The sequence below is a fragment of the Rhodnius prolixus genome, unplaced genomic scaffold (assembly GCF_049639745.1).
Source record: "Rhodnius prolixus isolate KJV_2025 unplaced genomic scaffold, Rpr scaffold_11, whole genome shotgun sequence".
Lineage (NCBI taxonomy): Eukaryota > Metazoa > Arthropoda > Insecta > Hemiptera > Reduviidae > Rhodnius > Rhodnius prolixus.
This window is the reverse complement of record NW_027411625.1, coordinates 9,369,606-9,397,032: the sequence shown is the minus strand read 5'-3', so window position 1 is coordinate 9,397,032 and position 27,427 is coordinate 9,369,606. Positions and strand designations below refer to the sequence as shown.

Here is a 27,427-nt window from a genome sequence, read left to right as displayed (position 1 = left end):
ATGTAGTATAGACTTGTGTGTATGTGAGGCTGCACTCTGCCTAATAGTGCTAGAGATAGGCTGGGGACTTAGTGAGGCAGCACAATTTATAAAGCTCTCCGCCAAGTCTGTTGTCCCTGAACGCCCTAAATATGACTTGACACAAACATACATGCCCCATGTTTTTTTACATACTCTTGCCTCAATTTATAAATGATATATCAGCTAAATAAGTACATATATCAATTATTAAAGTATTTCTATATTTTTTTGCCAGTATGTAAGTAATTTAAAAATATTTTACACATTTCTACTTCATCCATATTGAAAAATTGAGTTGTTTTTTTTACAAATTTTCAGGTCATCCGAACATGAACTTTGTCTAACCGTAATTCCAAAAGTTCGAAGTGTTTCTTTAGCGTTTTCCAAATTTATGTTAACTTGTATTTATACGAGGTCTGTAAATTAAGTAATGAGACTGATTTTTTTAAATTTTTTTATTCAAAAAGAATTACAATTTTATATTGTCACCTTCAAAATAACTTCGTTCTAAAGCCACACAGCACTGGAGACGTTTCTTCCACTCCTCATAGCAGTGCTCGAACTCCGATACAGGAATAGCCTTCAGCTGGTCAGTTACAGTCGTTTGAATGTTTTCGACTGTCCCAAAATGAGTTCCCTTGAGGTGATTTTTCAACTTCGGGAAGAGAAAAAAGTCACAAAAGGACTCAAGTCAGGCGAGGAGCCACAGGAATGTTATTACTGGCCAAAAACTCTGGTTTATTGAAATTGCTGTATGACATTGGAGCATTATCGTGATGCAACACCCACTTGTTCTTGATGTTTGGTCTCCTTTTTCGAAGTTTTTTTCAAGAACCTCCTCGGTAAAAGTGTTGATTGACCGTTTGACCTTGAGGTTGAAACTCTTTATGGTTTTTGAAAAACTTCGGAGTTCGAGCACTGCTATGAGGAGTGGAAGAAACGTCTCCAGCTCTATGTGGCTTCAGAAGGAAGTTATTTTGAAGTTGTCAATATAGAATTGTTATTCTTTTGGAATGAAATTTTTTTAAAAAAATCAGTCTCATTACTTAATTTACAGACCTCGTATTTCATGTTTGATAGTTGTATGTGAAGGGAGCATAGATTTACTTTACCGTTATTAGGTTTCACAGACTGTAAAATAGGAGCAAGTCCTACATAGATTTTGATTTTTGATTCAATATTTGAATAAAATGAAATAGGTGAGCAGTTTTTGGGAATCGGTGTAAAAGAAAGTTATGTGTGTCTTCAAACCAGTCAAAACTCTTGCGATTGTTTGCCAAAATTGAGTGAGAAGTTGGTAAGGATTGCTTAGAGATTTCTACTCAATCTAACCAGAGTTCAAAATAACACAATAGCTTATAGCTTTATTATGTACAAGCATATTACTCCTATGCATCAAATATGCAAGCTTTATTATTTGAGCCAATAAGCGAACACGCATTGAATATGGGTTTGATTTGTTGAATTCAATATCAGTTATGTACACAAGGTCTGTGAATAGAAATCGCCAGTAATAAACAACATGTCACCTAACGTAGTTTCCATTCAAACTAAATCAGTCTTGTTTCAGCTAATAACTTTCAGCCGTGACCCATTGTATCACAAAATTTAGGAAAGGCCTTGGCTAAACTGAACTCAGTTGGCGGAAGTACTGAATATGAGTCCCAGGCTAACAATAGATTTTTCCTATAGCTAGAAGATTCTTTCAGTTTGACTGTCCGGGCGATTGATAGGATGGGACGAGACAACACTGTCTGCTGTGAGAAAAATTCACACTTGAAATGAGATTAATTTGTAAAAATTAAGTTTTTGTTTTCTTTAGTACACAAAGAACACCAAAATAATGTATTTCTGGTAAAAACAGAAATTAAAACATTTGTAAATCCGTAAATACCTTTTCTTTTGAAAGGGCTTAAGTAAAAATTTAATTTTTGAAAAATTTAATTTTAGTAAGCAAAATAGTGTGTGTTCACACAAGTTTATTTTATTTAAAGTAAAAAATTCCTTGTAATTGAATATGTTCGTGTTAGAAGTTTAAGAATTAAATAGTAATATTGTAGAATCAATTAGTGAGATCCTAAATAGATATGGAATGGATATATTGGCCAACGGAATGGACTGGAGAGGTCCTCTAAGATACTTAGATGTAATACGCTGTACGGCCGGAAGTCTGGTCCGGCCCATTCACCGTAAGAACCTTACAGAAATTGCTTTCCATCAAGAAATAACGCGGCCTGCTCATACAGACCTTAGTCCCTCTATCTCCACTGAGGAAATAAATCGAAACATTAAACCTCGTAACATTTACTACAAAACTACCTATATCAAGATCTGCGACTAGACCAATCCATCTTTCTAAGTATCATCTAATTCTTGCTGTTTACCCTTTTGCTAAATACTTATGGCCAGTGTATTGTGTTTTGCGAGAAAAATTATCGTCAAAATTAAAGTGCATGGACCTATATCGTAAGCGTTTTTTAATTTCTCCAAGTGAATAAAGTTATCGTAATCAAACAGATTTTCGATTGTGTATTCAAATATAAATATCCATTTTGAGCATAAAAAAATGGTTTTTATAAATTGGTCTAATTGGTATATTGGAATTGGTAATTGCAAGTTCAAATTCGGTTACTTTATTTTGGTGCCACCCAAGGACGTGACAATAATATTAATAATAATAATAATAATAATAAATCTTCCAACAAAACAATATTAACTGCATTAATAATCTCCTTAACAAAAACTTACAGTTTAAAAAGTTAAGTATAAGGGTTGATTAAACGCCAAAAGGTACACAAATCAGCAAGTACCCAACATTTCATTAATACTTCATTGATATTATTTAAGTAATTTTACCGCATTAATTTTCATTAATATTTTTTAAGAATTTATTAGATGTCACATACCCTTATGCTGGCCATTTTCATCTACAAAATATTTGTTCAAGTAGCACACCATTTAACTTAGATTGACTGTAATATCTATTTATCTATAATAATCAAACTATTGATTACAGGTGAAAAAGAAAACGTTATAAAAAATTAAAAAATATGAGGCTACAAAATTCATAAACTTTTTTAAAAATTGCTTACACCAACATACATCAATGATTTTATTTATTTTTATTTTTAAATAAAAATCGTCGGTTTAAGTTCATTCTGCGATTAAAGTAATTGTTATTGTATGAAGTAGTCAAACGTTTATAATAATAGGTAATAATTATCTGGCTTTATCGCAAATAATATAGTTTTCTTCAATTACATTCTCAATCTAGGTGTTCTTCCCACAATGTTGTGTATATGTAATATAAAATAAATAAGATATGCATATTTTTAGGACAGCTAATTATTCCAGTATTTTACCATAAGTAAAATTAGGGGAACTAAATTAAATTACAATTGAGAAATGAATAAATAATGTTGAATAATCTACTTGTTATTAACTGTGTGTTATTTGTCCTCACGAATATTTCGGTAAGACGAATTCAAGACTGAAATATTGCTTTAAATCCTCCGTGATTCAAATTTAAACAGTAGCCGACTCTAAATTTGTCTTTTTCTAATTTAACATGCATGTATATGTGACAACTTTAGAATCAGAAGAATAATTTGGAATAGAGTTAAAATAAAGTACCTATTTATACGAAGATATAATATACATTTTATCACAATTATAACTATTATGAATGAACTGGCCAGCATAAGGGTATGTGACATCTAATAAATTCTTAAAAAATATTAATGAAAATTAATGCGGTAAAATTACTTAAATAATATCAATGAAGTATTAATGAAATGTTGGGTACTTGCTGATTTGTGTACCTTTTGGCGTTTAATCAACCCTTATACTTAACTTTTTAAACTGTAAGTTTTTGTTAAGGAGATTTTTGTACCTTTTGGACAGATTTTCCTTTTTGTCTATTAGCAAAGTTACATATCTGCTTTACAGATTGGATTTTTTTAAAATTTGGAATAAGCTATTCTATCATTATAACCTGATAAGGTGTTAAATCGGAACCGTAACTACCACTGGAGAGATCTTTTTAAAGAATGGTTATAGTTGCGGTCCCCAAACCATCCTCAATAACAATTTTTTTGAGAAAGCCTTTTTATATAAAATAGGAAGGTATTTGTACGTAAATAGCAAAATTAAACTGCGATTTCAGTACTTCCTTTTAAGAGGAGCAAGAAAAATAAACTGCGATTACAGTACTTCTTTCTAAAAGGCAAAGATTTTGAATCGAACGACAATTCATTGATGTAAATCGGTTCACTCATTGATAATTTTAACGATTGCAGTACTTCCTCTTAGTAGGTGTAAGAGCATGATGGCACTTCACAGCCACGTAGAGGAGCTTTAATCACTTCTTCGTGCTAAATTTTATCAAAATCGGGTTAAGCTTTGTAGAAATATTGGTAATAATAGTTTTAGAAAGGGCCTTATTTGGGTGGGGCAAACTCCCCTCCTTATGAGGCATAGCGTCGAGACTTTTAAAGTACAAATCTGTACAAAATTTCGATTCGATTGACACTCCATTCATGAAAATCGGTTCACGTGTCGATAATTTGAAACGATTGCTATACTTCCCCTTAACAAGTGTAAGAGCAGATCGTCGCTTTATTGTTAGGTAGGGGAGCCCTAACCCTATCATCCTACCAAATTTTATCAAAATAGGGCCAAGATTTACAGAGTAATTAGTAATAATAATTTTGGAGGGGGCCTTACATAAAGGGGGCTAACTCCTCTCCCATTCGATGTACAGGGCCGAGACCCCCAAAAGGCACATCTACATAAAGTTCCGAATCGAATGACACCTCATTCATGAAAATCGGTTTACGCGTTTAGGCGCTACGTTGTTTACAAAAAAGGTAACAACAAGAACAACAACAAGAAGAAGAAGAAGAACAAGAACAAGAACATTTTTTGAAAAAGCCGTTTTTGCTCATTTTCGGCAACTTTTTTCTCGAAACCTATTAGATCTGGGTGGTTGCAAAAAAATTATAGTTATAAAGGAGAATTTGGAGTAAGATTTAAAGAAAATTTGGGAATTTTATCTTTTATAGAAAAATAGAAAAAAATTGTCAAAGTTGGGTGTTTTTCAACGTTACACTTTTTCGTGCAGTTTTTGATGGTCAACCCTTATACATTAACTGCATTAATAATAAATGTAAATAACTAAAATCATATGAAATTAAAGGTTCATCAAACCAATAATAAATAAAAGAGTGCTCTAGAGTAAACATTTGTAAATAATTACTTGTATCTAACAGTTATAATAATAATAATAATAGGATGAAAAATTAATGCCATTTTCAGTCATGACAAACTTTATTATGCCGAGCTTTCGACCTAGAAACTAGGGTCATCTTCAGCGCCAAATTACAAAGTTTACAATGTTTTATACATCATTGGTTGGTGTGTCTTGTGTCTTGTCTGTTCATGGACTTAATGTCAATCAGTCCATTCAGTCCATGAACAGACAAGACAGAAGACACACCAACCAATGATGTATAAAACATAGTAAACTTTGCAAAATTGGCGCTGAAGATGACCCTAGTCCCTAGGTCGAAAGCTCGGCATAATAAAGTTTGTCATGACTGAAACTGGCATTAATTTTTCATCCTATTGAAACTATGATTCAGTCACCAAAAAGTAATGAACAGTAACAATAATAATAATAAGTGTAGCGAGGCAAGTTTGTAGCAAAGCTAGAGGAATTCATATTGTAATGTGTACTCGTTCGAAGTTATCATTTACTTTAAGACAATATTTTAATTTAATATTGGAATTTCCAAGATTTAGACAGCTGGCAAATGGCAGATGTTGCACGAAGGTAGTGCCCTCACAAATTTGAAGACTATTTTCTTAAATGTTTGGAACAAGAAAGGGGCTATAGGGTTTCGCCTTAACGTTGCTAAAGAATGCAAGTAGGTTTCGAAGATTGTACCAATGCATGGCAAAAAATTAATTAAATGAAAGGTGGGCACAGTAACTGGTTAGTGAATGGAAAAAAATCTGTTAATGTCTGAAATAAAATGTTAGCTAGGACGGTGGTGAGCTGACAGTGGGACGGAACATACCAAACTGAGCGATACATCTTCTTAAATTTTAGACAGCACAGGGCCTCCCAGCAGCTACTTGTCACAACTCATCTAAACTGGGGATACCCTTAATCGCGTTTGGGTGAATTACTCCCTCTACATTCCGCATTATCGATTACAAAAAAGAAAAACACATACGTACCCAAACTAAGCTTCTAAAAATGCAAACACATCTGGCAACCTTCTAAAATATAACCTATTCTCTCTGCAAATAGAGTTCTTTAAACATGCGCACACTTTACTATAATTCTGTTTCCATCGGGAAATAGATAATATAATAAGAATAAAAGGTTTTTAACTAGGAAAATCATTAATTTTTAGTTACCTGATGACAAACAAAGCAAATTGTCCAATTCAAGACTTGAACTGCCGCTGAAGAACATTAACGCTACCAATATGCTATCTGTTTGAAGGCTGAGGACAGCCTCAATCTTGCCGATGGAGGAGTTACAGCATTGTTCTCATGCTACTGTAGTATTGAAAAAGCTGATTCTACAGAATATTATAATAAAATCTCTCATTTTTCTGTAACAACTCTCCTTATATTCCTGAGCTATCGCAATGTACGTTTTGCTTTGTTGAATAATTTTTTTTAAAAGGCTCTGTTGTTCTTAATTACGTAACATAACTCTGGACGGAGGCGAATAGCGAAACATACTTTCCTATATATTTTTCTCAAAAGAAATAAAAATAATAATAAATAAATAATCCTTTATTTCCATACCGTACGAGGGTCGTTTGAAAAGTCCGTGCAAAGTCAGAGAGATAGCACCACTGGCGCGTATCGAGGTTATGTTTAGTTAGTAGCATCTCTTGGAAGAACACACACCAAGTTTCAGCCAGATCGGTCTATTTCTTTGTGTTTGGCATTCGTTTGAATCGAGGAAGTCGAGTGATTTACAAAAAATGGACGAAAAAGAATTTCGTGTGTTGATTAAACACTACTTTATGAAAAGCAAAACGCCTCAGGAGACTAAAGAGAAGCTTGATAAACATTATGGTGACTCTGCACCTTCGATTAGAACAGTTTATAAGTGGTTTCAAAATTTTCGGAGTGGCCATATGGGCACAAGTGACGCTGAACGTTCTGGACGCCCTGTTGAGGTTACTACTCCAGAAATCATTGATAAAATCCATGATATGGTGATGGATGACAGAAGAGTGAAGGTGCGTGAGATTGCTAGTGCTGTGGGCATCTCGAATGAACGGGTACATAATACTTTGCATCAACATTTGGACATGACAAAGCTATCCGCAAGATGGGTGCCGCGATTGCTCACGCTTGACCAAAAACGAAATCGTGTAAGGACGGTTTGCAGCTGTTTCAGAAGAATCCGCAGGACTTTAAGCGTCGTTTCGTCGGATGAAACATGGATACATCACTACACTCCTGAGACCAAAGAACAATCTAAACAATGGGTTACCAAGGGGGAATCTGCGCCAAAAAAGGCGAAGACCGTTCCTTCGGCCGGAAAGATTATGGCGACTGTCTTTTGGGATTCGCAAGGAATAATCCTCATCGACTATCTGGAAAAGGGTAAAACTATTACAGGTGCATATTATTCATCGTTATTGAACCGTTTGAAAACCGAGCTGCAAGAAAAACGCCCACGATTGGCCCACAAAAAAGTCTTTTTCCATCACGACAACGCACCACCTCAACAGTTGTGGTCGCAAAATTAATGGAAATAGGGTTCCAACTCGTTTCACATCCCCCCTATTCTCCAGACTTGGCTCCCTCGGACTACTATTTGTTCCCGAATATGAAGAAATGGCTGGCGGGAAAAAGATTTTATTCAAACGAGGAGGTGATTGCAGAAACGAATGGCTATTTTTCAGACTTGGACAAATCCTATTATTCAGAAGGGAACAACAAACTAGAGCAGCGTTGGACGAAGTGTATAAGCCTAAAAGAAGACTATGTTGAAAAATAAAAAAGGTTTACCCCAAAAAATTAAGTAGTTTTTATTTTTGCACGGACTTTTCAAACGACCCTCGTATATTTAATAAATATTTTTTAATTCAAACAAACATGATTGAACCAAATTTTTGTTTCATTTCATTTATTTGTTTTATTTAATTTTCATTTTTACATTATTTTTGGAAACTAGTCCCAATTTTGGGCAAAGGCATCTCACAGTTTTTCCCATAATTGTTTACCTTGAACTGTTCTTCTCCAGTTGGTGCCACACTCTTTCATTTTAGTTCATCTGCCAATCTTAAATACTGTCTTCCACAGCCTTCTATTACTTTTCTCATGTAAAACTTTAAATAAAATCCAAAGTCTTAGATCGAGAGTTGAATTCAGTACCATAATAGCTTCGCGGTACTTGCCTATAACCGTTTGTACATTGTCATCACCTGCATTTATTGAGTAAATAGAACGTTATTGTCGATTCATTTTTCGAATAACTACTCTTACACAAATAAACTCTTTGATCTTTGGTAGATCAAAGGTATTATATAATAAATCTATTTATTTGTCTCTTGTACCTAGGGTTGCCAACTCTTTTAAGTTCCAAAACAGGACACCCTAAAAAAGTTAGGGTCATTCAGGGCCGTCTACAGGATTTTGGGGCCCGGGAATATACAGGGTGTTCAGCATAAGAATACCGGTTACTTCGGGAGGCGATTCTGGGCATCATTTTCAACAAAAAATTCTATATAAACTATGGCACGATTCGGCTCCGTTTTATAGATATTTTTAATTCTATGTTTTTTTTTCAAGGTACTACTACTTTTTAGCAAACAGTTGTCTATATTTCTCAAACTATTAAAGCTAAAGCAATTTCAATAAGCTCATTAGAAAGAAGGTTAAATTTCCTTTTAAATAAGCTAATTGATATTTCAAAATAATAATGTCAAGTGTTTCATTTTGTGGCCCAAACCTAAGAATTAGCAAGTTTCTAATTTTTTTCCAAAAACTTTCGACTTCATTTTTCTCAAAAATATTATATAAGTTTAAAACGTGCACTACTCATGAAAAACATCTACATACAATCACCTTTCGAAAGGTATACAATGCATAGTGGTTATTTTAAACATTGATGCAGAAATTTCTTATTAATTGCACAAAAAAATAGGGGTCAAAACAGCGTCGCCATTATGAAAGGAATTCACCTACCATAAGAATATAATTGATCAGAATCATCAAATCCAGTACCATTTTTTCATTTTGTACATCGTTACATCAAATAACCTGTTGACCTATTCAGTTCAGTTAGAACAGAAAAACAACACGTCAAATGAAGAAGTCTCGGAAGTCAGAACTTAAATAAAAAATACAATAACATAAATTAGATTTGTGTGAATAATATCTGAAAAAAGGACAAAAGGCGTCCTTTCCTAATTTAAGAAAGGACAAGGACAACCAGGTGTTAAAAAAGGACTGTCCTTTCCAAAAAAAGGGTAGTTGGCAACCCTACTTGTACCAAAGAGCACTAACCTTACAAAAATTATGTTAGAATAATTGTAGTTTTAAAATTTGTATTTTATGATAAGAACCGACTTTCGTTGATATAACTTCAAAATCTTCTGACAATTACTTTGTAAATTAATAATTTATTTTCTGCAGATAAACTGAAATTACGCGATATAAGCGGAAACACATTCTTAAGGCCTTTTTAGATTCTTTAACCAACAAATTTATGTGGATGGTTTAAAATGAGTTGGTATCAATTTAGTGACGTTATCTGAGTTAGTCCTCAAGATAAGCTGGTTAAAAACAGCTGCATTATTACAAATACACTCTTAGGCTATCACAAAACATTGTACATTCTGTAGAAACCCAATTCGAAACAATTTTTGATTTGACCGCATTACACTTCCAAGAGGAAATAAGCGAAATTAAAAAAATGGCCAAAAACTATTTTGTGAAAGCTGTACTTAGCGAAGAGAACCAGCAATATGGCCACAGGAGCAGGTTGCATAAAAACAGCTAGTTGGTAAACTCCTGTGTTGGCCAACTTATAATTTATGCCATAGACTGGACAGCCGCGGCCCCCTTATTGCGATGGCGGGGTTGGGACATTGGGTCGCAGAATCTGCACAGCATCTTCTTCAAACGGTTCCTTACACACCCTATAATACGCTACCCAATTCTGCTACTATTTATAGTAAAAATGATTTTTTTCTAAATTTATAAATAAAGATTGTATCTAAATGTAACTTGTAAAAATCTACTCGTGCTAACATTCACTTGCTAATCTCCCGCAATTTGTGTTTTGACTGACAACTCACTGATCTCTACCTGAACCGGCTATTTTTTTCAGATATTATAGCATTCTAAAACAAGAGGAACAGTAGGTAGGTCTTAGACACACCACTCGGCTATTTCAAAACCATTTTTTTTCTTTTTTTAAATGTCTCATTAACATTTTTTGTTTTGAAACGAGCTTGCTACAATATAAATGTAGTGCAAAGTATTTCATTTAATTACTCGGACATTAGTTTAAATTTTCATAAATTATACAATTAATACCATAATTATTATTATAATTACTTGAGCTGCAACTATAATCTAGTGTAAGCTGTAATCTAGTGAGCAGTGGAATGGACCCACATAGACAATATGTGCCAGAGCAGTTGATTTATCGGCGCGAACTGGCATCCAGGCCCTAATTGCTCCATTATCAATCACGGTATTTGATCCTCCTGAACAGGTTACATGTGCCTAACCTGTTTGTATAACATATATAACCTACCCCGACCTTTTTACTCTATCAATATTCCACAAACACACACTCATAAATATACATAAATAAATGCATACATATTCACACACATACATATTGACGGAGAGCTTTAATGTTCTGTATTATGGGCCTGTTTCAAAACCAATTCCAGACTAGATTAAAGGGAATTGTAGATTCTGACTGCCGTACTACGGGGAGACTGTTGTAGGAATGAGAATTTCAATTGCCATAGTTAGGGTCCATCTGAAGTGTCTCAAGTCAATCTGTAGAGAGCACCGATTTACCCAATATGATGAGATCTGCTACATTAAGCATCAAAACCTGTATTGTACCCTAACAGAGTTCTATGTGCGGATCTGTATGCCATTCATCTACTACGAGGAAATTTAAGGAAACTGCAACCATAGGCTGCCCTCTGAAGTGCAACCAACTTAATTGATGTCCTGACACCAACGAAGACAATAATTAGGTATTAAGGTACAATTCAAGCCATCTAAAGAGCCCCAAACAAGTAGAATTAGATCTACCATCCACTTAATTATAATGGAGTACTATAAGCAACACATAAGTGCCCCAAAGGCAATATATATATTGTATAATAAATTAGTTAATAAATATTGTAAGAGATTGATATCGTTATAAGTAATTTCACAATATTAAGGGGGAAACCACCTTTAAATTGCCCCAAAATTAGAATGCACTGATCTACCACTTAAATAATATTAACAGAAACATAAGCATGCCTCTAAAGTTTTCTAATATTAAGTGAGAAAATATGGAATGTTTAATGAAAGTAATTCACACTAATTTCAGCCAGTTATATGTTTTATTCAAATTTTATTACAAATGAAGGCGCCACGGTAGCTGAACGGTTAGAGGCGAGACCTGCAAAGCTAATATGCATTGTGGTACTGGGTTCGATTCCCGGTCTTTAGGCCTTGGATTTTTATTTAATGGTTAATATAAAGAAATTTACAGTAAAGTATGTTTGCTAGTCGCCTCCGTCCATGACGCCTAATTTGGTAGTTGGACGTTAAGCCCCGCCTGAAAAAATAGGCGATTACTTATTATTACAAATGATATCATTTAAGTAATATTACTGCATTAATATTGTTTATAATTCATTTGATATCAACCCTTATACAACTGTCCTACCGGACAGTTTTAATTATAGTTATATAACATACGTTGACTGTATTAGTAAGTATCAAACTATTTTCATGCAGGTTTTTTTTAAAAGAACGCCAATAAATTGTTATAAAAATAATGGTGCCAAAAAAATTCAAGATACCTTTTTAAAAAAATGCATTCACCGACATGCATTAACGAAATTAATATTATTTTTATTATTACAGGACTTATTTAAGTGCAAGTTCAGTAAAGCAGTAGAAAACTAACTTCGAGGATTCATTCAAGTTCCTATTTCTTTCAATTTTTGCTTTGACATTTTCCTTTGATTAAATTGATTGGTACTTCACTTTATCTAGTAAATTTCTCTGCGATGTCTGTCTAGATAGGTTTTCCACTTTTACGTAGTGTTTTTCTCTTGAACCTTAAGGTTAGATTGAGTTTAATTGCATAATTCCGCAATGATCTGCTTTGCGGTAGTAAGAGTTAGAACTTACTCTTTTTGTTCTTCTAACTAGGTGAGATTTTCGAAATTTACATTGTTATTTTGTACGTACGTATTGGTTTCTGGAAGTTTTAGACGGGAATTACGTTTTGTATCACTTTAACTGGTTAAACAGGGATGTACCATGGTGTAGCAGGCAAGAAGCTCAGGTTCAGAACACTGAACAGAAAAGGCGACCATTGATTGTGAGATAAGCTAGGAATCAACGCTTTTCAATTGTCAAGTATTGAATTGAGTCTCGTTACATGCTTACTAATTAGTAAGCTTTTAATTGGAACGAACTCCGAAACTTCTATGTTTAGACTTATATTTTTAGACAATTATTGTCTTCAAACAAAACAAAACAGTAACCCAACTGTCTTCCACGCTACTAGAACTAGGAATTACAATTTAAAGTAAATCCAAACAAACAATTATACACCATAAACCTGTTAACTTTAGAAAGAGATACCTTGTGTGTTATATTCACAGATTAATTTCTCTTAGTTCAATCATTTATTATTTAATTGACAAACTTTCTTTAACTTTGCTAGCCTTCAGTCGCCTTTCAAAACTAGATGGTTGCTATAAATTGGTACAGTAAAAACAGACATGAATGGTGTGCATTATTATGTACTGTTGGTGGTAAGTAACCCTCCAAAAGAACCTGATTTTTCTTAAAGTTGTTAAAAATCTAAAAAATAGTCTATTTGAATCTTACATTATTACCTGAAGCGATTACTCAACAATAACAACTATTATTAATGTTTAATTATCTTTAATTTTTAAAAACTTATCTTTTTGATTGTAATAATTGCAGTGATAAATAGTCGTAGGGGTATAGGATTTTGTGTGTGTTTTTTCCCCTCTCTCAATACTTGGTTTAAAGGACTTAGAGATCTAAGAGTACTGGTAAGAAGGGAGTGAGTTAGAGGCATTATCACGAGGCGATTATCTGGAGCCACGCTTTGTCGAGCCAGTATGGAAATCTGGAGTATGTGTTCTATGCACACATACAATGGCAGCGTGTTAATCAGGGGAGAAAGCTGCGATTATACTAAACCTGGTGCCACCGATAAGGATTGCTCTACAATAACCTGCCCGACCGCCAAACTATAACCTTCCTCTGGACTGTGAATGCGACCACATTATCTGCGCATTTATTCCCCACTACATATAATTATCTAATAACCATCTATTTACTGTTCTATTAGCATTATTTCTAGCCTTTCTTATAGGGAAAAGATAAAAAAAAAATTTTCTTTCTAAATTCTCTTGCTGTAAATGAGCTAATAATGTGTATATATTACCGGCAGAATGTGAAACCCTTCCCATTATAACTAAAGTCTAGTTCCGTAATAAAATTCAATCAATCGAAATGCTACTAAATTACTAAATATTCGTTTCAATTAAACGTAAAGCGGGTTATTGTTTAGGGTTTATACATAATTTCGAGTGACAGGCGCCACGGTAGCCGAGCGGTTAGAGGCGAGACCTGCGAAGCTAATATATATAATTATGGTACTGGGTTCGATTCCCGGTCTTGGGCCTTGGATTTTATTTAATGGTTAATAAATGAAATTTACAGTAAAGTATGTTTGCTAGTCGCCTCCGTTCATGACAGCAGTTGAACGTAAAGCCCGCCTTAAAAAATAGGCGATTACTTTATAATTTAGAGTGACTTATAAAATACCAGAAAGTAGTCAATTTGTGAAACAATTTGGCGTGTCTTGTTCGAACTTAAATTAAATAGATAAGAAGCGTTGATAATATAACGAATGATTTTTGGATTGGATTCTCAGAATGTTGTTGCCACTTGTAAAAGAATCTTTATAACATCACAAAGTCAAAAACGTTCGTGACCTATTCGCGGAGGAGTGTTCAAAACTTTGGGAGCCGAATCAGCAGCTCAATTGCAACCCGATTCTCAATAGTGTCCAAGATATTTGCACCTTTAACTTTTCCGTCGATATTCGCGTTTTCCACCATAAAAACGGCCGTAACTTTTCTATCCTTTATCCTACAACAAATCTGCTTATTCTAAACGAAAGAGCATTAAATTTCCTATAAATCTGCTTAACCCAGAGCCTCAAAACGTTTCTTATAAACTATGAAAGTTTTACTTCAATGTCTAAAATATCCTGTTACGGTTAAGGGGGGAAATAAGAAAACTATATATACAAACAACAACACAATAAACAATAAGAGTTATATTATAATAATCATAAATAAACACATTAAGGGTATGTACTTACTGCACAGAGTATATCACAAGAACAGAATGAATAGATATAGGAAGCGCGTAGCAGCTTCTCCCTTTGCCCCACTCTTCCAATGGTACCAATCAAGACTTGCTAAACACTAAATATTTTATTTCCTTAACACATCCACATGATCTTGAAGCTCAATAAATGCACAACGTTTGCTGTAATTGGGTGACTCCTTGATCCATTAATCATTGAAAAAATACAGTTGAAAATTTTAACAGAAATCATCAAAAACGAATTTTTTAGACATTGAAGTAAAACTTTCATAGTTTATAAGAAACGTTTTGAGGCTCTGGGTTAAGCAGATTTATAGGAAATTTAATGCTCTTTCGTTTGGAATAAGCAGATTTGTTGTAGGATAAAGGATAGAAAAGTTATGGCCATTTTTATGGTGCAAAACGCGGAATATCGACGGAAATGTTAAAAACGCAAATATCTTGGACACTATTGAGAATCGGGCCAAAGTGAATAGAATATTTTTTGTTGCATTTGAGCTGCTGATTCACCTCCCGAAGTTTCGACTACTCCTCCGTGTACACCCTGTAATAATGAATTAGGAGCGAGAACTCGTACCATATTTTTGACTTATACGAGTATATATATAAAAATATATATATATAGATATATAACAAAAAAAAATTTGTGATGCGGCACAATTTGTATTTGTGAACAGTTAATTGTATACAATTGCTGATTTCTATAGATATCTATTGGTTAGACTTAACTTTAAATTGGCTTCACAAATTGCTGAAGGCCATTGTTTTCGATCTATGAAGCCGATATTATACAAACATGCAATAACTTCGCAAATTGTGCTAAAACCTTTGCGTCGAGATTTTAAACTAGCATAAGACCTATCTCTTTTGCGCGAGCTTTTGTAGTGATTTAGACCTGAGATACTAGTTGTTTAGAGTTAATAGCTCGGATCTACTATTTATTCGTGCATAATTCAGTGACCCCTCTGTTCAACAGCCAACAGACTCTATTAAGTGGAGAGTCTGAAATAACTGTCCGCCAACCAGGGCCAGCAGGATATTGTGAAGCCACCTACAACATAAACCAGACTGAAAGTTTCAGCAGCTTGTTGCCCTTTCCTGGCTTTTAATTCAAGCTCTAGCCTCACTCTCTTCAGGCTTCAGCAATTCAAGCAATTACCTGGCCGCTCGGAAACTATCCTACCAAGCAAGATGTCTGCAATTATTTAAACTCAGAATAATAAATTTTGCATTAATGAATTTGTTTTTTCTCGTAATCTCGTATAGTTTACGTTGTAGTATTACAGTCTACAACGTGGGGAAATATTCCACTGAAATGAGAACTGATAGAAACGTCCAATACAAGGATTATGGTGGTTCTTTTTGGACTATAGTATATCTAATGAAATAAATATCGGAGGAGCATTTGTAGACTTACACCAGGTAGGTTTCAAAATTCCTGGGCACCACATGAACACGTTTTTTTAGCAAATGTATTAAACTTCTTACACTAAAGCAGCGTTTCTCAACCTTTTTTTTTGACTCGCGTACCACTTGGTAGTACTCGTACATCATGCTAAATTGTACCACTTCATAAAAATGATTGTATTTCGCGAAATTTGTTTATTCCAAGTGAGTTATTTTGCTATTATAATCTTTATTTGGGTAGAGAAACAAATGTATCTGTTACAAAGGAGTTCCAAGTTCATGTACACTTTATAAACTTTGTAAAGTGTAAGATCTTAGTTTTAACACTTTTTTTAAATAATTAAAAATTGCGTACATATTTCTCTCTTCAAAATTATTAATTAATTTACAAAGTTCTTCTTTAGGATTATTATATTTGTGTCCAAATCTTCTAAATTAATTTCTTTTAAGCATTCAACTACCTGTAAGTACCAATTAAATTTAATGTTGCTTGGATAGAGCTTACGCATTACAATCCAGTCTCTTTAAGCAGATTTTTACATAGTTATCATTTAAGTTCTGCAACATGATAATTCTATTAAATTTTCTTTATCTTTTATTGATAATGATGTAGCTTTTCCTAAATTTTCTTTATAGAAGGGGTTTGAAATCCAATTATCGTTTGTGTTTTCAGGTTTTGGAAAATACTTCAAGAAAGACAATTTTAATCATGCTAAAATGTGCTATCATATTTTCTCGTGTATCTTGAGACAGACTAACCTTATTATTGTATATATTAACAACTTTACTGTATAATGTTAAATCATTTGTTTATATTATAGGAAAAAACGTTACTATGATACTTTTATGATTTAATTTTTAATGTCCACCATTATTGATTATTTTTTGTGTACCACCAACCAGCAACTCGCGTACCACAGGTTGGGAAACGCTGCACTAAAGCAATCATCACCTTAAAAAATTTCTTCATTTGAAGGCATGAAACTGCTGACACCTGGACACCAAGTGTATTAGATGAGCATTACGGTTCTGTCGATGGCGAAGGATTTTTTTCTCCCTGTGGTTGTGGACTTCCGCAGTAATTACGGGGTTTGATTCTGGCAAAGTGAAGGGTAACTGGGATCTCGGCTGTTAAGTTATCCTTTAAGGGCCATTGCGGTCTTCACAGATGATACACAGCGATGTATTAGTCTAGTAATGGTTTGAGCTGCTTAAATTTAGGCTCAGATGGGAAATTGCCAGCTGTGAATTCGGTAATTACGCATCTTTCTTTCGTGAAGAGACATTGAAATGGTGGCCACGGAACTCCGTTAAATGGGGCCTACTCATATTGATGTTAGGTTCTCTTCACGGATAGCCGAGAAAACCTCGTGGTCTCTAGTAAGAACCAACTTCAATTATTACTTGCAAAGTATGTTGATAAAGAGGCTCGAGAAAGAGTTTCGTTGGTGGAAATGATTCCTTAACTCCTTTATCTTAAAATGGTGGTGGAGCAGTAGATTGAAAGGGCAAATTTATTAAAAGAGAGATGGAGTAAAAATTAAGGCGATTAAATTAGTGGACAATAAAGTTAGTATTGTGAAATCAAATATTTGATAAAAGAATGATGACAAAAGTAATGGCGGGTCAATTAAATAAGGCAACATCTTCCAAATATGATTATTGGACGGACAATTAGTTGCCTGGCTTTGAGGTGTAAGGGAAGAAGGTGGTGCAGAGTGGAGCGTGGTGGGAGTAGTACCGTGGTAAGGGGTCGTACCGTAGTAAGGGGGCTACAGTGGTAAGGGGTCGTATCGTGGTAGGGGGGAACTACTGTGGTAAGGGGTCGAGAGAAGGTTCAGAACACAGCAGGTTAGCCTCACTGGCACGTTGTCAGCAGACTGATCTAGTTAGTTTTGTCTTATGTAGTTGCACACCGTGTACACATGTATATTTCGCATTGCCTAATAAAATTAGTCTGCATATACTACCTGGTCCATATCCTAGCCAGGCTTATTCTTTAATTCAGTTTTAAAATAGATCAGAATTTTCTACAAACAGAATATAAAATAAACCTAAGATGCAAATTATCCGAAACACAGTAATGTCGCTAAGAAGTGTTGTTTTCAATTTTTAAGCGAGAAGGTTTTAAAGTTCACGAACTGAACAAAGACGATGTATTAGTCTAGTGCTGGTTTAGGTGTTTGGGCTGCTCAAATTTAGACTCAGATGGGGAATTGCCAGCTGTGAATTCGGTAAATACGCATCTTTCTTCCGTGAAGAGATGATTGACAATTGAAATGGTAGGCACAGAACTCCGTTAATTGGTTAAAGATATCGCATGACTTTTAAATACATGAAAAATTCATTTTAGGGCTGATATGGTGGTTACGAGACTCATTGAGCTGCTCCTCAAATCGTGTATTTTCTCCATATCTTCTAGTTTGTAGACACTACAGTGGTAGTTTCGAGTTTGTGGAGATTTTCAACCCATAAGTTTTTTGAGGTTTAAAATGGACCCACATTGTAGTATGTGAAAAAGAATACCTCCGGAGTGGACATTACTTCCATGCCATTTCGTGACCGTTGCTCCCTTCTTGCAACCCAGCTCACTGGAGATGCTTGCTGGTGAGGAGTTCATTTTTATCTTTATTTTTTTTTTATTTTGCAGAGAAGGGTTCCTCTTTTTTGCGCCTTAGGAAGACCGAGGGAGTCCCGTTTAGACAAAGGGGGAGCTGTCCACAACTCTGTCCTAGTCAGGCCTCCTCACGCCTCCTTGATATATATATGCTTCTAACGTTTCTAGTTGTTTTTTTTTTTAAATCCATTAACCTTAAACTGTTTCCCTTACTTTGCCGTACAGATAAAAAGTTTGGCCAGTTGAGTTCGCTGCAGGTAGAATCATGGGGAGGTTGAACAAGTTGGAGTAACCCCATCTCTAGCACAAACACACTATTCATTGTGCTCATTGTTTGGATAAACCAGCTCTATCACTTTCTGTCTTATCGTTACCTTCCACAGATCATTAGTCATTTACAGAAATATCTGTCTGTTAACTGCTCGTACACACACAAGTGATAATGGGGAGATTGGAAAAGAAAACCAACCTACCGCAATAATCACTGAGCTATGTGTCGACAGACACGATGGACGACCAAATATAGTGACTGACAGAATTACTGTTCAATCTGTGCAGTTAGTTGTCCAAGTTCTCAGATTATTCGTGGACGTTTTACCGGTAAAATTGCTCAAAAATACTCGGATATCTAATCAGTATTTAGAATTTGACATGGGTACTTAAAATTACCATCTCCTTTGTAAATAAAAAGGTGCTTAAAGGAGATTGATCTTCATAACAAAAACTTAAAGTTTAAAAAGTTAAGCAAAATATTTGATTAAACTAAAACTATCGGTAGGACAGTTGTATAAGGGTTGATCGTCAAAAACTGCACGAAAAAGCGTAACGTTTGGAAAAACACCCAACTTTGACAATTATTTTCTTTATAATATAGGGCAAATCTTCCTTTATGTTTACAAAAAAGGTAACAAGAACAAGAACATTTTCTGAAAATGCCATATTTGCCCATTTTCAGCAACGTATTTCTCAATATCTACTTAATTTATGTTGTTGCAAAAAAATTACAGTTATAAAAGAGTATTCGCCCTACATTATAAAGAAAATTTGGGAATTTCATCTTTTACAGAAAAAGAGAAAAAAATTGTCAAAGTTAGGAGTTTTTCAACGTTACGCTATTTCGTGCAGTTTTTGACGATCAACCCGGGCTGTTTTAATAACTACTGTTCATTATTTTTGGTGACTGAATCATAATTTCAATAGGATGAAAAATTAATGCCAGTTTCAGTCATTATAAACTTTATTATCCCGAGCTCTCGACCTAGGGACTAGGTCACCTTCAAGGCTGTGGAACATATTGACAGTGTGTTAACAATTATATTACCAATTAATTATATTACAATGAATATGTATATGTACCTAATTTAGGTAAATATTTTTGTAAATTTCGTTACATTATACATATTCATTGTAATATAATTATTGTTAACACACCTGTCAATATGTTCCACAGCCCTGAAGATGACCTTAGTCCCTAGGTCGAAAGCTCGGCTTAATAAAGTTTATCATGACTGAAACTGGCATTAATTTTTCATCCTCTTCCTTTATAACTAATTTTTTTTGCAACAATCAGATCTAACAGATTTCGAGAAAAAAGTTGTTGAAAATGAGCAAAAACGGCATTTTTAGAAAATTGTTCTTGTTCTTCTTGTTACCTTTTTTTTCCGAGGAGGTTCATTAGATTCGAAATTTTAAAGGAAAATTTGGGAATTTTATCTTTTACTGAAACAAAAAAAGAGATGAAAAATTGTCACAGTCGGGTGTTTTTCAACATTACGCTTTTTCGTGCTGTTTTTTTGGTCGATCAACTGCTAAGCCGGATCTTGCCATTGAAGTCGCCAAAATCGAAAACATTTGGCGCAGGAAAAAGTCGTGTTTGAGTTTCGTAGAATCTCAAAACGGTTATTTTTTGGGAAAAACTCAAAATTAGAAATGCGCACGATTACAATACCATCTGTTAGTTGATGTAAGAGAAGGTAGAAACACTATTTATGAAAGATTCAGATAAAAATGATTATTTTGTTTTATTTTTTTAACTTGTACAACACATATATATATATGGGATACACAGTAAACATGTTAGAGAAAAGGTACTGGGGTTAACTAATAGGCAGGTTTTGTTATAGTTGTACATATATGTGTGGGGTTACAGGCACTAGCATGTGGGGTGATTGCGGACACAAGTGTGTATGTGTTAGTATTGTAGGATAGATGGCCGGTAATGCTTGAATTTATGCGACTGGGGTACAAAACCCTTTTACTAAATGGTAGTTTGTGTTCAAACAGTTCAAATACAGATACTACCCATGAACACAAGGCTAAGTGCAATCTACCCACTCACTTCTTCTATACTAACTAGTCAAACGAACCCACACTACCCACACTAACTGTGGGTCACTACCATACAAATAACGCGCGGCAATACTTTGTGTGTCGGCTTGACTAAATCAAACATTTAGTAATTGCCCGTCTAGCGAATGCTTACGCATAGAAATATACCCAGAAAAATACAAATATACAAATTTACGGGCACAAATACCCACCACTTTATTTATTTCTATTTATTTTATTATATATTCGTATATATGTATATATATACACCACAAGCGGTACTGCTTCCACTTTTATATTTACGTACAAGCGTAAAATGAAATGCTGAACAAATCCAAGAATAGATGTGGTTTGTGCTCATCGCGTACACATGAAAATGATTACCCTCCAAGTGTTGGTAGCCCTGGTTTATGCACGTGTACATTATTCCCTACTGGAGATGTCCATATGTAGTGAACAGGTATTTTTTCTGTGTTCATCTTCTTCTTCTTGTTGTCATGTAGTATTTCTGTAAATATAGATTTCAATTGTTTTGTACACTTTTAGTGACAAGAAAAAAACTGGTAGACAATTACAGTTTAACCAACATTCTACATTGTTAGTGCTTATAATTTGAAAATACATTATGAAATAAAGGCTACACGGTCTGTAATAACTAGTTCTACTCTAGTAAATGGTTATTAGACATTAAAAATCACTTTTTCCGGGCGATCTAGGCCGGGATTGCGACTTTTTCCAGTGTTTCCTGAAGTTATATTAAGAAATAAGGGCGACACAGTCTGTAACATCAAGACCCTGTTCTCGTAAATAGTTATTTGAGGGTAACAACACTTTTTTGGGGCGATCTAGGCTGGAATTGCGACTTTTTCCACTGTTTCCTGAAGTTATATTGAGAAATAAGGGCGACACAGTCTGTAACATCAAGTCCTGTTCTCGTAAATAGTTATTTGAGGGTAACAACACTTTTTTGGGGCGATCTAGGCTGGAATTGCGACTTTTTCCACTGTTTCCTGAAGTTATATTGAGAAATAAGGGCGACACAGTCTGTAACATCAAGTCCTGTTCTCGTAAATAGTTATTTGAGGGTAACAAAACTTTTTTGGGGCGATCTAGGCCGGAATTGCGACTTTTTCCACTGTTTCCTGAAGTTATATCAAGATATAAGGGCGACACAGTTTGTAACATCAAGTCCTGTTCTCGTAAATAGTTATTTGAGAATAAACAACGCTTCTTTGGGGCTATCTAGGCCGGTATTCCGACTTTTTCCAGTGTTTTTTGACTCTTAAATATATTTTTACTTTTTGGTGCCACTCTCAGGAGTAAATCGTTTACACTTTTAATTTGAAAACACACGATTATGTCCCTTGTGTTCAAAAAAAAAAAAATGCATGTATTTCGAAAAATCAGAAACTTCAAAGTTTGCCAAGGGATGCGTCAAAGAATACCTGATTTGGTTAAACGATCCTGTTTAAATTCGAAATCTATACATGTTTAGATTTTATTCATGTTATTATTATGATTTTTTTATTTTCTTTTTAATGAAAGAAAAATTATTGGAAATTGAAATATATTTGTCAGAAAAGTACTATATAAATGAGCTATATAAATGCTATAAAATGCTACTATAATATAAATGATATAAAAAGGAAATGAATCAATTTCCACTGCCAACCAAATTTTTCTTTACTCACTGTAACTGTTGAGAGAAGAAGTCGTGGGCAGACGTTAGACTCAGTGTTAATGATGTCATCTAGAGTAGGATCGATGTAGTAGTTGGTTTTACTTAATTAGCTGTTGAATGTGTGAGTTTGTTTAATATTAAATGGACTGAGTTTGCCAGATTTACCCAACTCTCTGCTTGTAAAGAGTAGTAGTATAGGATAGGTTCTGGCACAGTTTAGTACCTGCTGAAACCTACAAAAGCGCTACAAGTATTATAAGGCTGTTGACATTAGCAAGTCTCTCTCTATATATATATAGTTATATATATAAATCTCCCTCTTTGCGGCGATGTCTTCCTTTTTCTGGAGTGCTCGGTTTGGAAAACCAAAAAGCAACCAGTGTCGTAAGTTTGTGTTCATGGAAAGCGGATGATATCTGGCTAATTAGGGTAGATCTAACTGTTTAATTAGTCTTGGCAAACAGACTACGAACCATCCTCAGGATCTAGAGAAGCCTTCCTGCCTAGCGGCGGGCTTACAGCTAGGGACCAGTGGCGTGTACTTTTTACCCAGCAAAAGAGTATAGCTAACACTGTTTGCACATCCAACTGTTTACCCAACATATTACACAAGTGCCCCTTACTCTCTATCTCTGTCTATCACACATACACAGACAAAATTATGTACTAAGCTATTCTTTGTTAACTCCTAACTTAAAACTTAACACAAACTGAAGATTATGAAATTATTTAAACGTTACCATTAGCAAGACATGAGCAGGAGCTTTCAGCAAAAATGTAAAACTGATTTTAGCAGGATGTTCGGCAGCGCAATGGTCTCCAAAGTGTCATTTCTGTTGTCTACCACCTCCAATACAATATTAAGGAAACGTGCACAACCTTAAGCGTCTCACGTTTACAGACCTAACACTTATATAATATTAAAGGGAACTTTGAACCTAAAGTCAGTACAATGTACAGATCTACCCTAACGCAATGTTAAGGGAGGAACTGGTATTTTAAGCATCACTTCTAAAGCGTCCCACGACAGTGCAATGTACAGATATACCGCCTACATAATATTAAGGGCTATTTTATTTTTTTTAAATTATTTAAATTATTAAAATCAGTGTACATTACTTTTACATTACGAAAATCTGCGAGTCCAACAGTTCAACTTAACGGTGTAACGATTCCTACAGCTGACGTAGTACGATACTTAGGATTGTACATTGACAAGAGACTCACGTGGAACCCACATACTCGACTGAAACGACAAGACGTGAACAGATGCTACAAGCTACTTACTAGACTACTTGACCGCAGATCCAAACTTGACTTAAATCACAAACTGACAATTTACAAGATACTGTTAAGACCCATATTAGATTAGATTAGACTAGGGCGGCCTCAAGGCCTACGCCACTGCGACCCCTTTGTCTTATTATTCTTATCATCATTATTATTAAATTTATTGTTATTGTGACCATTTTTGACTGATTAACCTACTTTTCGACGTTACGTCACAACCTATTGTGGCACCCCTCACTCTAAAGCTCACCCTCCAGACCTGTCCTTTTAATCAGACTCTTAATTCTGGAGAGCGACTCTTAGGTAAAGCTCACTGGCCTTGGTTTTTCCTCCCCAAGGAAGTAACATCCTTAGCCACACGAGCCCCTCACACTGACACAACACGTGCAGTGCCGTTTCCTCCTCTTCCTGACAGAACCTACAGATGCTATCATCTGCCAGGCCCATGCGATGCATGTGTTTTCTGAGCCTGCTGTTAAGACCCACATGGACATACGGAGCAGAAGTGTGGGGCTCAACCAAACCTTCCTCAACTCCAAACGCCTGCAGATAATACAGTCGAAAATCTTACGGAAAATCCTGAATGCTCCTTACTACATTTCTAACCTTACAATACACACTGACCTAATAAAGTCTTTCACACCCTCCTAGCTCTCCATCCTCCTAATCCTCTTGTCCAACAACTCTCCTCTCCTCACATTCCCGACAATCCTCCTCGTCGTTTGAAGCGTAAGTGGCCTAGAGATCTATTGCTGTGATTAAATCATTGTGAAAGAGTTTCACCAGTGGGTGATTGCTCTAACCATGACATTACAAGAGAACTGAACCAGTAAGATCAAATTTACTTGATGCAACAATTGTTGCAGTTGTAAATATACAAATAAAGTGTAAAAAACAAAAAATTATTTAAGGCGCGTCAACATCTGAGATTATTTTCAGTGTACGGTCTATACGAGGGTCGTTTGAAAAGTCCGTGCAAAGTCAGAGAGATAGCACCACTGGCGCGTATCGAGGTTATGTTTAGTTAGTAGCATCTCTTGGAAGAACACACACCAAGTTTCAGCCAGATCGGTCTATTTCTTTGTGTTTGGCATTCGTTTGAATCGAGGAAGTCGAGTGATTTTCAAAAAATGGACGAAAAAGAATTTCGTGTGTTGATTAAACACTACTTTTTGAAAGGCAAAACGCCTCATGAGACTAAAGAGAAGCTTGATAAACATTATGGTGACTCTGCACCTTCGATTAGAACAGTTTATAAGTGGTTTCAAAATTTTCGGAGTGGCCATATGGGCACAAGTGACGCTGAACGTTCTGGACGCCCTGTTGAGGTTACTACTCCAGAAATCATTGATAAAATCCATGATATGGTGATGGATGACAGAAGAGTGAAGGTGCGTGAGATTGCTAGTGCTGTGGGCATCTCGAATGAACGGGTACATAATATTTTGCATCAACATTTGGACATGACAAAGCTATCCGCAAGATGGGTGCCGCGATTGCTCACGCTTGACCAAAAACGAAATCGTGTGAAGTGTTGCAAGGACGGTTTGCAGCTGTTCCAGAAGAATCCGCAGGACTTTAAGCGTCGTTTCGTCACTGTGGATGAAACATGGATACATCACTACACTCCTGAGACGAAAGAACAATCTAAACAATGGGTTACCAAGGGGGAATCTGCGCCAAAAAAGGCGAAGACCGTTCCTTCGGCCGGAAAGATTATGGCGACTGTCTTTTGGGATTCGCAAGGAATAATCCTCATCGACTATCTGGAAAAGGGTAAAACTATTACAGGTGCATATTATTCATCGTTATTGGACCGTTTGAAAACCGAGCTGCAAGAAAAACGCCCACGATTGGCCCTATTATTCGGAAGGGATCAACAAACTAGAGCAGCGATGGACGAAGTGTATAAGCCTATAAGGAGACTATGTTGAAAAATAAAAAAGGTTTACCCCAAAAAATTAAGTAGTTTTTATTTTTGCACGGACTTTTCAAACGACCCTCGTACTTACTTATTTTCTGGTAATTTGAATTGCATTTCATTTTATGGATTCCTCTAAAATTTTACCTTCTGCTACACTTGGATTTTTTTTAAATCAAGTCCTAAAATTTTAAGTACATTCATTGACAAAGTTGATTGTATTTAATATTAATTCTTATTTCTTGTAATTGTTATACGTAAATTTAGTTTTAACAGGTTTTTTATGTGGCAAATATGGTGTGCTGAGATCACCATCTCCAAGCAGAAAGAAGTAACAGTCAGCGTTACGTTAAAGATATAGTTTTTAGAGCTATATTCCCACAGCTCGTATCAGTTCCAATCCTAAAGTATGGAATGAGATATATATGTTCGGCGCTGCGTTTCTATCCAAGCATGTGAATGACTCAATGAATCCATATTCATTTAATGTGAATGAATTGATGGTCTATAGAATGATTTATTCCGGTAACAATGAAACTAATATGGCATCCCATACCTGCGAACTTTAACCATTTCCCTTTAAATTGCGATCCAGTCAAATTATTAGAAATTATGTTTGCTCTAGAAATATATCTCCAATATAAAAACTCACATTACTTTAATTTTTTTTTAATTATAAATGACTAATTTTCGAAAACTGGAAACAATTATGGTATTTCGTTATCTGAGGCTTTAACTTTTGCAGAAACTTTCAACTCAGTTGAAATTTTATATTTTTCCCAAAACAATTTCTTTAAACTTGTTTATAAAGTTAAACTTACAGATAAAGATTATAAAAATGGCTGAACAGCAGATTACCCAAATTAATAGCCTTGGGAATTATAGCAAAATAAAATATTATTATGGTTTCGTGAATGGGAAAAATCTATGCATGCAATTTTTCAAGTGCCATTGTCTCAATTAGAGAATCCAAATGAATGTAAAAGCAATTCAACTCTGCTTTTACAGAGTTTAAGTTCAGATGAAAGAATGATACCAGCGGCTAGGGCGATTCAGATTTTATGATATATATCTTTATTATAATAAATTTTATGATGCAAAACTAATGTTAAAGACAACGTTGGAATCATTAGGCTTAAATTATAGACCATTTTATCCAGGAGCCCCTCAAATTTGTTTTATTTGGTAGTTTTGCTTGTACTAAAGTAACTCTGTTATTATTATTAGACACCACGGTAGCCGCGCGGTTAGAGGCCTGACCTGTAAAGCTAATATGCTTTGTGGTACTGGGTTCGATTCCCGGTCTATAGGCCTTGGATTTTATTTAATGATTAATAAAAGAAATTTACAGTAAAGTATGTTTGCTAGTCGCCTCCGTCTACGACACCTAATTGGTAGTTGGACGTTAAGCCCTGCCTGAAAAAATAGGCAATTACTTTACTTTATTATTATTATTTTAATGATTTAAGGCGCGTCAACATCTACGGTTATT

At 34.9% G+C, this 27,427-nt stretch overlaps 1 protein-coding gene across 5 annotated transcripts in view; it reads right to left on the bottom strand.

Moving 5' to 3' along the window:
- The window catches only part of LOC141459569 (uncharacterized), a 153,282-nt gene that overhangs the window by 58,545 nt on the left and 67,310 nt on the right, over positions 1-27,427 (bottom strand). The window contains exons 1-3 of one of the 5 annotated variants that reach the window (XM_074138794.1): positions 11,793-11,842; positions 8,283-8,483; positions 6,448-6,796 (exon numbers count right to left, since the gene is read on the bottom strand). The exons of 1 other annotated variant lie outside the window; for it this stretch is intronic. In XM_074138794.1, coding sequence (XP_073994895.1) covers positions 6,448-6,505 — 58 coding nt within the window. In that variant the 5' untranslated portion in view covers positions 6,506-6,796; positions 8,283-8,483; positions 11,793-11,842. Of the gene's footprint in view, positions 1-6,447; positions 6,797-8,282; positions 8,484-11,792; positions 11,861-14,683; positions 14,728-27,427 lie in introns of those variants that run through there. 3 more of the 5 variants (XM_074138797.1, XM_074138795.1, XM_074138800.1) reach the window with 3 other exon arrangements.